The 13,193-nt window shown below is 34.5% G+C and overlaps 2 protein-coding genes across 3 annotated transcripts; one reads left to right on the forward strand and one right to left on the reverse strand.

Moving 5' to 3' along the window:
- Positions 1-2,479: 2,479 nt before the first annotated feature.
- Positions 2,480-8,325, forward strand: LOC110708699. Of its 2 annotated transcripts, none has more exons than XM_021886895.1 (4): positions 2,480-2,749; positions 5,699-6,057; positions 6,301-6,635; positions 7,959-8,325. In XM_021886895.1, the coding sequence occupies exons 1-4, from the start codon at positions 2,680-2,682 to the stop codon at positions 8,089-8,091; spliced, it is 897 nt and encodes a 298-aa protein (XP_021742587.1). In that variant the 5' UTR covers positions 2,480-2,679; the 3' UTR covers positions 8,092-8,325. The 2 variants fall into 2 exon arrangements, with proteins under 2 accessions (XP_021742587.1, XP_021742588.1); XM_021886896.1 differs by having other exon boundaries at positions 2,481-2,749; positions 5,711-6,057.
- Positions 8,326-8,785: 460 nt separating this feature from the next.
- On the reverse strand, positions 8,786-11,902 carry LOC110708700 (serine/threonine-protein phosphatase PP1 isozyme 9-like). The gene is made up of 4 exons (XM_021886897.1): positions 11,361-11,902; positions 10,013-10,572; positions 9,523-9,708; positions 8,786-9,193 (listed from the first exon to the last, which is right to left on the reverse strand). The coding sequence occupies exons 1-4, from the start codon at positions 11,551-11,553 to the stop codon at positions 9,170-9,172; spliced, it is 963 nt and encodes a 320-aa protein (XP_021742589.1). The 5' UTR covers positions 11,554-11,902; the 3' UTR covers positions 8,786-9,169.
- Positions 11,903-13,193: the final 1,291 nt, after the last annotated feature.

The following is a 13,193-nucleotide window of genomic DNA, read 5'->3' on the forward strand; positions in this document are numbered from 1 at the left end:
ATAGAATTTGATCTTCTAATGTAAATAATTGGTTAGAGCTCGTTATGAAACAAGATGTATTAATTGAAAACTATGTGGTCATTAAAAAAATTTAATCAAAGGCTTTTAATTAATTAATAATGAATTACTCTTTCGTATTGAATTATACTCTATTCAGTTTAGTCTCTTATGTAACAATGTGAGACCCTTTTTCAAAACCTTCTTTGATGCTTGGTTTTCTAGTCCTCAAGGTTTTTAACTTTTGTTAAAGCTTATAACTTTGATGAATCTTCTAAAGGTGATTTGGCAATTGCCAAGGTCCTTAATATCGGTCATTTAGACTCCATCATTGCCCATCCAAGTTGCGCTTAAAAATGGCCTTCTCTTGACCAAGGAAGATAAAACGAAATATGTTCTAATATTTTGAAGACAAATACCAATATTCAACAAAATTTAGCTACATATAGCTAACATACAAGCTCTATATTGAAATTTTGACATTGTTACTTAATTCTAGGTGTATAAGTATATTTATCAGATTGCAATCAAGCTATAGACTATCTTTTGTTGTCAAATAAGCTACAAATGCTACCAGTTACCCCTTCTCCAAAAGCCAAACTAACCCATGTATATAGCTTGTCGTTTGGTTGCTTGAAAAGTTAGGTACATTGTTATGAAGAAATTCGGTGAAGAAAAACAATGAGCAAATTAATTACTACTCCATATTTCAGAATTATTCTGATAATTTCATGTTTCTATTGACATAATTCTGATGATGCCCTCTTAAGCTGCCAATTATACGCATCACTCATGCTTCTTCTGTTTGAGGTTTGTCAAAAAGACCAATGTCAAAACCTTGCCTTACTTTCCTAATGTCTTGTTGTTAACTTTGTTTTCTTAGATTCCTAAACCACGTTAAAAAATTCTCTTTCATTTACCCAATTATCTTCGTTATTCTAGATTTACAACTATGGTTGGCTAAAGCCTTTGGGGTAGTACAATGGGATCAAATTATGTTTACATAACATCATTGTCTTTTGTGACTCTCTCGACATAAAATAAATCTTAATACTCCGTTTGTTAAATTGGTTCTAAACTCACTACATGAAGCAATTTCTAACCTTCTAGTACTTTTATTTACTTACTTTCCACTTGATTCAATTCACTCTATTTTCTTATGCTATATTTAATCCACATAAGTTAAAGTTACTCCATTTGCCAATGACCATGAGCCGTAATCCCTATTATAAACTGTAATAATTAGCTTATACTCCCTCCGTTTTTAAATACTTGCTCCATTTCTCCATGCGCGGAGTTTTAGGAAAAATTGGAGAAAGTAATAAAATATGGCGGTAGTGGGGTTAGTGAAAGAATAAAAAATTATACTCAAAGTAGTAGAGAGAATTGGGAGAGAGAGAAAATATATATTGGATCCACTAGGTAAGAAAAATAAATTAAATATTGTAAAAGCTTTCCAAATAAGGAAATGGAGCAAGTATTTAAAAACGGACGCAAATGAAAAGTGGAGCAAATATTTAAAAACGGAGGGAGTATTTGAAATTGTCACATCGTGTAACTAACCATATACGTGTAATTTTTTTTTGCACAAAGTCTTATATGTGGCTGACCACACGATGTGGCCATCTATCATGAGAGTTGCTTTGTTAGTGTTATAGGGGTTTCCCATTCAGTTAACAGAGGTTACTTCGTCAGTGTTATAGGGATTACTTAGGGTTTGTTCTCTTCAGTTAAGCTCCAATCAGTTTAAATATTCAATTCAATTCAGTTCAGCTCAACTCAGTTCAGTAAATCAGAATAGACCCTTAAGAGTTACTCGATCAATATTATAGGGGTTACTCAGGGATTACTTTGTTCTTTTTCAAGTGGCTACATGCCTACATGGTGTGGCCAACCACACACAAGACGATTTTTTTTTTTTTTTTTTTTTTTTTTTTTTTTTTTTTTGTGTGTGTGTTAATCTTCACTCCACATTTCTAATTCTTAAATAAAATCAAATAAAATGGGATGAGTTTAAACAAAAATAAGGATAAGAATCGGTTTAGTTTACCTTATTTTTGCTTATTAGATTTGATATGATTTTTTTTATTTTATAAAAACATACTATGTCTGATTTAATTAGATTGTTTGATTTGACTAAATTTGACCTTATTCGTAATAATGTTTATTTTATTAATAAATAACTTTTATAATTTTTTTCATTATAAAATTATAATACATCTGTTATAAAATTATAATACTTATTATTTCATATTAAAAAATGACACATAAAATAATTAAGTATGACATAACTTATTTTTTCCGATCTAATCTGAAATCAGTGAAATATTAAATATTACATCTGTTAACTATGACGTAGTATACTAATATTTGCAACAAATAATTATTTTATACGAAATATATCACAAATAATTCCCCTTTGTTGCAAATAATAGTAAACGGAGGTAGTATGTGTTAAAAGACTCCAATTTCACATACCCGTCTTTAGACGTTACACCTTCCACAATAGACCAATCGAACAAAGATTTGGCATAGAATTCCCTCTCCTGTTCTTCTACACTTCTCAGAAAAGCCCTTCAATCAAAACCCCCCAAATTGGCAAGAAAAGTCTACTGGAATACTGAACACCTAAACATGTCTCCCTAAAATTGACGATTGATTATTCCCCTCGAAGAATAAAAGATGAAACAAGATCACTTCTTTGTTTTATTATTGCTTCTTCTCTCCAATCTTCTTCTTCAATCTCTCTCTGGTACTTTCTATCTCTCTTTCCATTTAATGGGTTATTAATTTGATGGGTGCTATTCATTTTGGTCAATATTATTGAAATTAGCTTAATTAATCACCATGGTACTTTTAATTTAGGTAAAATACTTACATTTTCAAACAAATTGATCATATGTTTTAGTAATTTATTTGGTTTTGTTGTTCTGTTGTATAAAATCGAACACTTTCATCAGTCTATGTATTGTTCTTGATGTGTTAGTGATAAATTATAGAAGAAATTATGGATTTGTTATTGTATAATTTGTTGACAGCCGATGAATATCATAAATGTCCGAAATAATTGTGGGGTTTGGGATTAGATTATTTTCTATTGTCGAATTCAAAGCATTAGATTGATTTTTGCTAAATGTAGATGTTGCAACTTGTTAGGGATCCATTTGGTTACGAATCGCATTGAATTCGGGTTATATTATGATCATTGCCATCCTCAATATCAATATGGCTAAACAATTACAGCTGTTGTTGGATTCAAGTAGTATTTTCCCCCTGTAATAGCTTATTGGATGTAGGCGTAGAGTCTTGATTGTTGCAAAAGTAAGGTTTGTATACGGCCTAGGGAACACGTTCTTTCAAGGCATTGGGATTATGCAATTGCTGTTGTAAACTTGTAACCACATTGCCAGTTGCCAAATATAAGCCTACATATTGGATCTAAGAAGTAGTTTTGTTTCCCATTATGCAGTTTATTGGATGTGGGAATAGGTTATTTGAATTCAGAGGGTCAATTAAAACATTGGCTAAATTTACGGTCTAAGGAGGAGGTTTCGTTTAAGGCATTGGGATTATGTTATTGTTGTTGTGATCACGATGCCGACTGCCAAAAATAAGGCTACGTATCAGCTTGTTGAGGAGCTTGTTTTTTAGAGGCATTGGTATTATGTTGAGGAACCACAATGTCAATAATCTCTCTTATTCTAGAAATCCTGAGTTGGATTCAATTCCAAAATGTTGACTGGGAGGGAATAAAAAGCTTAGTATTTTTCTAGTTCCAAGTAGATAAAATCTGGCAGCTTATGGTCTCTGAGAAATTATCACTTGTCAAGTTTATTGGTGATCTCTAGTCTGAACTAATGATTAGAAAGTATATTGTAACCCACCTTCTATAATAATGCGCCTTGCTCTCCTCACTTTTCGATATGTGTGTGCGCTGGGGGGTGTTGAGGAGGTTACTTTACTCATGTATTTGATTGTTTGGCAGTATGTCAATGGTATTGAAAACCCCTATGAACCTAGTTAGTTAGCTACTCCTAAATTGTCTAATTGGTAAGAATAGAACCTTAATTGGGGGCTTGGGATTGGATTATCCTACTATTGCTGAACATCAATGGAGTATTCACTAACTCGTGATTCAAACATAAGCTGCTGCAGATAGCCTCGAGCATGTAGAAGCTACTGTAGTACTTCATTTATGATTAATAAATATTGAGGTGAAGCCTCACTCTCTACTTGGCTAACTTGGATCAATATCTATATAATTGTAGTCTCAGAGTAGCTAGCTATGCCCTGGATCAATGTACTTTTTTCATCCTTCTATGTCTGCCTCATAGCAAATATTTCACTTTTGTAAGGGTTGGGCAATGCTGTACAAGTGGGGTAGTGGTTTTGTTCTTTTCCTACATTATTTGATATGGACTTGAGTACAATGGAGAAATAAGTGGAAACAACATACCTAAAGTATCATGCAGCAAACCAAAAGGGAAACCAGGGCAAACATAAAGGGACGGAGGGAGTATGTACCTAACTTTGGGAAATTTATGATAAGTTTATAGTTTCATACACTGTAGGAATCTTGTGACTCACTTTGAACTGTCTTCCCTTGGCAAGGAACCATATACTGTTAAGTTATTTAGAGTTATTCTGATACCCTGTCATGCATCTCTACAAATCGAATAACATATAGACTAGGAAGTGGTATTCGTGCTGGTTGATGGTGAAAGGTATCCAACTTCATATGCATTGTTGATTGTACTAGTTCTCAGCTAGATTAAAGAAGCCTCAGACACTGCAAAGGTTGAAAAAAAGCCGAGAGTTTTTTTATTGCAGTTGTGCAGGTGCAGAGCATTTGCCAATTTAATTTAACTCACATCCTTTTCACAAAAGAACATAAGGTTCGACAAACTCGTGAGTTGCAAGACATGGGAATTAAGAACTTCCGGCTCATTTAGGTTTTACTGTTTCAGTATATAGACAACAGATCTGGAAAATAAGTTAGTAAAGACTGTCTATATATTCTACCAAAAAAAAAGACTGTCTATATTGGTTTAATGGATGCATAAAAATCATATTAGAAGTTTGCTTGGGACTTTATAAGGCTAGCACTGTGAACTTATGTAGGGCTGGAATTGAAATCATGATGGAGTTTGACATGTTTGAAGCTAATTTGTATTTTGGATGGATCTCAAGCAGGTGTAACTTAGAACTTATGTAGGGCTGGGGTTGAATTCATGATGGAGTTTGACATGTTTGAAGCTAATTTGTATATTGGATGGATCTCAAGCAGGTGTAAATTAAATTTTCTGTAGATTGCTGTGGTGCCTAACTTTTTAAGAAGATGAATCAATGTGCTTTAGGATGAATCAATGTGCTTTAGGATAAGCTGTATCAAATAGTAAGCTATAATATTTTTTAGTAATCCTTGACCATCAAGTTTAAGAGATCTCTGTTAAGGGATACAAGCTTTGTTTGTCTTCTTCCTAAGAAGGAAAAAAGTTTCTGTTTCATTCAAAATAGCCACAACTTAAGTCATGTCTTATACAGCTATGTGAATAGAACGTCTTGTTTGAAATTTGGGTGATAAATTATGTTATTCAGGCAAGATTATAAGTAAAGGCATAATGCATTGTACTTTTAGTTGCAACACTTTTTATTGAATTTTCTTACACCCTCCTGTGGCTTAGTACTAATTGATTTTTAGTTACTAATGTAGAAAAATCAAATGGGGTCTGTGTGTCTCCTGGAGGTCGTTTCCGCCCATTCTCATCAGAAGGGAAACCTCCTAGAAGCTTTAGAGATTTAACACTGTGCAGAATGTTTCGAAGAAACACCTGCTGTGATGCGACACACACACATTCTGCTTTTATCTCTATACGGAAGTTGGCAACAACAGGGGAAGCAAACCAAGAGTGCTTGCACTTATGGGAGATGCTGGAGTGCTCTCTTTGTGATCCAGATGTTGGTGTTAAGCCAGGTCCTCCTTTGATATGTGCCTCTTTTTGTGAAAAACTGTTCCAGGCTTGTTCTGATGCATATCTCTCTATGGATGCTATAACACAGGTTTGTTCCTTTACCTTGATTGATTTTGGAGAGGAACAATAGTTATAAGTAGTCATAGCGTGAAAAACTTTAAAGTAGTTTTTCCTTTTATATGTAATAGGTTAAGACCTATTTCTTTCAATTGGTTAAACATGTGACTAGTTTATGTGTATTACATTGTATATGCTGACAGATTCATTGTGCATGATATTAATTCATACAATATGTTTTTCTGGAGTTTTCTGATCAGTCATTTTGTTCCAGGTTCTTGCACCCTGTGGAGTAGGAGACTTTGTATGTGGTAGGGCCTCTGAGTGGATCTCTAATGGTACAGAACTTTGCCGTGCAGCAGGTTTTGCTGTCACACCATTGAGTGATTCAGGCCTTACTGTTGAGGAAACATCTTGCTATGGTGGGAAAGCAAGTCTAGACTCCATTGCAGAGTCGTGGAAGAAGCCACAAACCAGCAACTTTCAGAAAGATGGGCACAATGGATTGTTTGAAGATTTCCAGCAGTGGATGAAAGAACTGCCATTCGCGGAACGTGTTTCCTGGGCAGTGGGAGGGTTGGTGCTTACTGCTGGACTCTTTTTTATGAGGTCAGTCTTTTTCAATTAGTAACTCCTACCTGCCTAACTTTATTAATTTAATCTTTCTATTTTCTGATGTGTAATTTGATCTCTTATTTTCTTTGTTGGGGTTAGGTCATCTTGAGATTAGATGCTTTCTTGTGCATTACATCCTAAGACCATTTACATTCTCTTGACAGAATTGGACCTATTCTTGAAATTAGTCATTAACTGGTGATGCTAAAGGTTGATGTGTGTGTATCTTTGCGTGTGTGTCTTGTGTGCTAAAACATCTGATACGCTGTTTTATAAAAAGTTTTTTAACACATTATTTGTGTTTACAATGAGGATTTCCTTATAGCAATTAGGATTTAGGACTTTCTTCACTAAGCCTGCATTGTTTGGTTGGTATGGTCTTCAGATAAGACTACTACCTTTGTTTCCCGATGAGATCAAAATAAATCTAGCAGTTGTACAGTTACATACTTATTTAAGCCATTCCTGCTATGTCCTGTATCCTGGCACCTGCCTATTTACAAAGATGTGACACATTCTTGCTTCTGGTGATTGGGAAGAATCATTTTACCTTTGCTACTAATGTTCCGATTATAAAATTGACAAGAAAACAAACAGAAACCTATCTGTTTGAAATGTTCTGGCCTTGTATATTAATGGATGAGTTGGGGTTTAGGCTAGAAAAGAAATGATGCATGTTATCAGCTCAAACTCTTGAAATAGCACATTATGTTACAGTCTTGGCAAGCTGTGTTACTCTTATACTGATGTCAGAAACTGGCATGCTTTATTATCAGCAAGAAACTTGTGCATCAGGATGTTGAAATAAAAGAAATGTATGGATTGCTCGTCTGTTAAGCAGTCTTATTTCCAAACACAAAAGAAGCAGACACTTATTTCGTTTTATCATTTATACTTATTTGACTTTGTTCACTCTTTTTAACACTAAAGGCCTCGTTCTTTTACTTGATAACCCTTGTCTAAAATTTTCTCACTTCTATGAAATGAACAAAATTTACACTCAAGCTTTTCTGAACTTTTTTGAAATGAAATAAAATTATTAGCCCTTATCTGAAGTTGCTTGAGCACATCTGTCTTGTTCCTTGAAACTAATAATATCCAAAGGTGGAACAAAGCCGCAAGTCCTACAAACTTTTATGGAAGTGTTAATGCCAATGCTCCTGTAACATAGCAACCATTATTTGATATTGAAGGTGTTTTAATGCAGCTATCTTTGTAATAAAGAATGATTGGTATTTGTGCTAGCTTTACTGTTTTATCTGCTAATTCTCCGATATACTTTTCGCCTTACATTTTGGCATTATGCAAGCAATGCAGTAAGAGGAAGAGCTACAGCCAACAGCAGAAGCATGCTGCAATTATTCGTGCTGCTAGGATTAGGCACTTGGAATCCAGAGCAGGCCAAAGACCATCAACCACCCAGGGTAGTAGGAAGACTGCTGTAAGATAGATTTAACCCTCCCAGATTTCTGGCCCCATTTCCCCCCCTTTGTAACATAGTATTGTTGATTTGCAGTCATTCTTGTAATCCTCGGTTTTCTTCCATTCTCTTTTGGCTTGTGTGGTTCTCAACATAGAATTAATCATATGAAGAAATTTTGGAACATTTTTAGATACTCATTATTACACTTTGCATTGTTCGAACTGCCCTACGATTCTTAATAGAATGCAATGTATCTTGATACCCTCTATAGAGCAATACTTATGCCTTCCACCGGGAGATATAAACCGTATTCTCCCTTGACAAGCACCAAACGGACCGTGTGCTCCTGTGGGAGCACCATTATAATTAAAAGCTCGTTCAGGATCAAATAGTGAAGATATAAATTAATAACTTCATTGGACGTGCCTCCAGATGCATTTAATATTAGGCCTATGACTGGACTATCGTTTTCAATCATACTCAATAATTTGTAGTTTGCTTTTATTTTTTATGTAGTATTTCCTGGATCTAATAATCTCACCAACTTAGAAAAGTTGGTTGAAATATAAGATATCAAACCTGGTTGATCATGCCCTACAAGTCACTTGATGGCTGTCGTCAAAGTTGGCCAACGTCAAAATATGCAACCTTCAATTTCTTGGTCCCTTTGTTTTGATATTGCTCTTCATTAGAAGAAATACAATATTTCACACTAACACAATTGATACAAACTATGTTTATAATCTTAATTAGTCAGACTTCGAGAACAAATCATGCGATGTAACTTGATACACAAAACGGTCTAAAAGACAAAGGATAACCTAAAAAACTTCATTATCTGCCTACAAAATGCACCAACACCTACAAGAAAACAGAGAAGGGTATAGCCTAAAAGAATGATGGATGGTGTTTGATTTACAGGTTTTGTCAGATGAACTTCTCATTCCAGTTACCGCAAGGCATGCCATGAGTTTGTGAATTTTCAAACTTAGACGATGATGATTTTCACTCTCTCACGGACCATATCACTACGAGAGATCTGAACTCAGGAGGATACTTGAAAGTTTCAACTGTGCGATCTTCATTTACATTTACACATTTTGCATTAGATTCCTCCGGCTTTAGGAACCTGTTCAAGCAAAATAAGATAAAACAGGTCAAGCCTCTTGGATAGCTTAAAATGGCAAGCTCCATTTTAATATGGAGAACGTATATGTAGTTTTGCAAGGAAAGTCCCACGAAAACGTTCAAGTGAACATTTCTCCACCTCTAAGTATGTGTGTTTGTAAGGAATCATTACCACTCGTAATGATAACGAGTGGGTAATGGAAAAGTAAACACATACTTGAGTTCTTGGGAATAAAGTTCCATCAGACTTTCCTTACAAAACATACAAGTCAATTTAAATTATTACTCCTAACCATACGTAATGACTAGATGACAAGCTCTGAAAATTACCTTCTTAAGTTGAACATTGGAACTACTTCCTTGGTCGCGTGGCTTCAGTATCTCAAAAGAACATACTAGGGATTCATCAACACTTAAAAGGGCTCCAGCATTGTCAAACTCTCCGCCATAATTAGGAGCTGAGAATATAGTCACTAATCTTCGCTTGGCAAAGAATTCATATCCATCTTCTACAACCTGCAGTTTAATAAGTGAAGGGACAATCTTGGTCAAGGATTGCTACCCGATGTAACAAATATGCAAATAATAGTTTTCATTCTTTTCACTGCATGTGATGAATTGCTTTATGCTTGACAAAAAAAAGAAGAGATGAAGTAAAAGTTATGAGTTAATGACAGCCTACGCTGATATACTTCTATCACCAAGAAAAAACAAAGAACTATATCTGGAATATGAGAACTAGATTAACTGCAACTCTTAACATGGTATGATGACTTTAAAATATGTGAATAAAACATTCTAAAAGTAGAGTTTCTTCTACCTGATGACCGCGGCATATCAGATCAAGATCATTCTTATCTAAAAACTCAGCAACCACATCAGACCCAAATGTACATGAAACACCTCTGTCACTGTCTGTCCAGCCTTCATTCCTAGCATCTGGATCAGCCCAGAGAAGGTCACAGAGGAGACCATTATCTGGTATCTCTATTGGTCTCTGAATTTCGTCTATTTGTTTCAAATTCTGTAGATCTGGAGACAGGCCACCGTGCATGCAAAGAATCTTTTCGTCAATAAGTGCAGCAACCGGCAAACAATTGAAGCAGTCTGTGAAAATCTTCCATAGACGAACATTAAATCTTCTTTTGCACTCATCATAAAATCCATAAATACGATTAATTTTTGCATCTTCATGGTTTCCTCGTAAAAGGTAAATCTTATCAGGATATCTTATTTTGTATGCTAGAAGCAAACAAATTGTCTCTAAGCTTTGCTTGCCGCGATCTACATAATCTCCAAGGAAGAGGTAATTCGCAGCTGGGGGATAACCCCCATATTCAAAAAGCCTTAGGAGATCCTGATATTGTCCATGAATATCACCTGCAAGGTAGTCTTTATGTTAGTGATACTAGTGGCAAATATGAGAAAATAAGCATATGCTATGAATATCCGGGTTTTCAATGGTTGTGTCATTTGATTGAACGAGCATATGTCAATTAACCATTACAGTCATGCAAGCTTGAATAAATTATCGATTAGTCACCCTCACAATACCGATGTTTAAAGTCATCTTCTCCCTTAGAAGTCATTCAATATTGCACAAAAGTCGCAATTTTCCACTATAAACGACTGTTAAACCGGTTTCAATGACCATACTACTTGAGTCATATTCTCATCATACACATTTTCCTGTACCATTGCACATAGGATTAACAAAACACAAAACACAACTATATTACCAATTCATAACTAAAATTATACGAAGTAGTTTATTCATTTTCTGTAAAAATTGTTACAAGAATCTCAATGTTTTCCCTTGCTACAAAATAAAATACTTGCACCAATTAAAAGAAAGAGAAAAATCCCAAGAAAATCCATTATTCCATAAGCCAATTCATCAAAAAAACCCAAAATGATTCCACAAAGATATTCAAATATTTAAGTCCATTCACTTACAAGGTTTAGGTTGGTACTTAGACTCGATATCAAATCCCGTGTACATCATTACCCTTCCATGACAACCCCAATTAATCCAATCAAATTGATCAAATCCCATTTCAGATATATTAAACAACATACCAAAAAAAAAAAAAAAAAAAACAAAAAAAAATCTCGAAATTACTACATTAGAAACTGCAATTAATTATGAATTAGGAAAGAAAAGTTACCGCAGATCCTAATTGGGGCACGAAGTTGAAGAAGATTAGGCTGAGATAGAAAGATATTACGAGCGTTGACACAAAGTTGGCGGATCTCACCTTCAGATAATTGCACCTGTTTTCCTCCTTTTCCATCTAATAATCTCCTAATTATATCATCTAATACATTTTCATCCATTGTTCCCTCCATTGTCATCATCATTTTTCCCCTAAAATTAAAATTAATTCTGACCCTAATCTAAAAAATCACCCAAACCCCAATTAAATTCAACGAAAACCCAGAAAAAAGATGAAATCTTTTTGGCGAAAAAGTGAGAAAGAGAGGAAATGGAGGAGAGAGAAAAAGGAAGAAGGTATATTAATGGAGAAAATGTTAAGAGGAGATATAAAAGGTTGAAGATTTATTCAAAGAAAAAAGATTAATAAAATTGAGGTGGGCAAATAATCTGAAATCAGAAATCGCGTTTTTAGTCTTTATACATTGTCATTGTCAACTTATACGTGCTCTCCTCGTCTGTCGTCTCTTCCCCCCATTTCTCTCTCTTTCCTTTGTCTCTCTATTTATAAGAAAAAAAAATTAATTAAATTAAAGTTGTCAAATTTTATAATTAAATTAACGGCGCCTTTTTGGTGCAGCAGGCCACATGGTGCGGCCTGCTGCCATGTCAGCGAAATAACGGAATCCAATCACGCATAACGGGATTGAACAACACGCGCTAAACATACTAAATGACTATAAGAAAGACGCGCACAAATCCCTAAAACCTAAAACCCAGAAAAAAAACATTTATTGCGGCGAACTCAATTTTCCAGAAAAATCGATAAAAACGAAGAAAAATCGAGCTGAAAACTAGATCCATTATTATTCCAAAAATTGAAGAATAACAATGGAAGAAGAATTCGAACAATTACCTGATTCGCAGGAATCAATAGAGATGGATCAAATTGAGGATTCATTGATGAATCTCGAAATCCAAACCAATAATCAGGTATTGGATCTGGAAGATGAAAACAGATACAAACAAATTGAAGAAATTGATGTCAACAACGACATACAAGGTAAAATCTACATTGTGTTTATCATATACTTCCTCCGTTTCTTTTTACTTGCAACACAGCCTTGTGGCACGTGTTTTGAGGTCGGGTTTATGTAATGTAAACGCATAAATTATTCATTATAATTTTTACAAATGATACTTAACCCTATTCTAATCTTCGTGTAAAAATTATATTGATAAAATCGCTCGTTTATCCTCACTAATCATCTCCTAAAACTGCGTGCCTAAAAGGTGTGTTGCAAGTAAAAGAAAACGGAGGAAGTAATAAGTAAAAAATATGAAAGAATAAGTAACCCAGAAATAAAATAGGGTTTACAAGTAACTCTACTTTAACAAGTAATCACTATAATATAGTGTGGTTACATGTAACACCTATAAGACCATGATAAACCCATATAATACACTAGGATTACAAGTAACCCCTATAATAAATGTGTAATAACAAAAAACAACTAATCCCCCTATAATACACTAGGATTACAAGTAAGCAGTATATATAATAAACAAGGATTTCAAGTAACCCCTATAATAAATGTTAATAACATAAAATAAGTAACCTCTATAATACACTAGGAGTACAAGTAACCAGTATATATAATAAACTAGGATTACAAGTAACCCCTATAATAAATGTATAATAACTAAAAAACAAGTAACCCGTATAATATACTTGATTAGGGGATTTTTATCCACCAAGCGCCGTTTGACAAGTGGACCAACCAGGTTCCGCCACGCGTCCTCCACGGACCACTTAAGACACGCCACGTGTCCACCCATGCCAAAT

The sequence above is a fragment of the Chenopodium quinoa genome, unplaced genomic scaffold (genome assembly GCF_001683475.1).
Source record: "Chenopodium quinoa cultivar QQ74 unplaced genomic scaffold, ASM168347v1, whole genome shotgun sequence".
NCBI classification, from domain to species: Eukaryota; Viridiplantae; Streptophyta; class Magnoliopsida; order Caryophyllales; family Amaranthaceae; genus Chenopodium; species Chenopodium quinoa.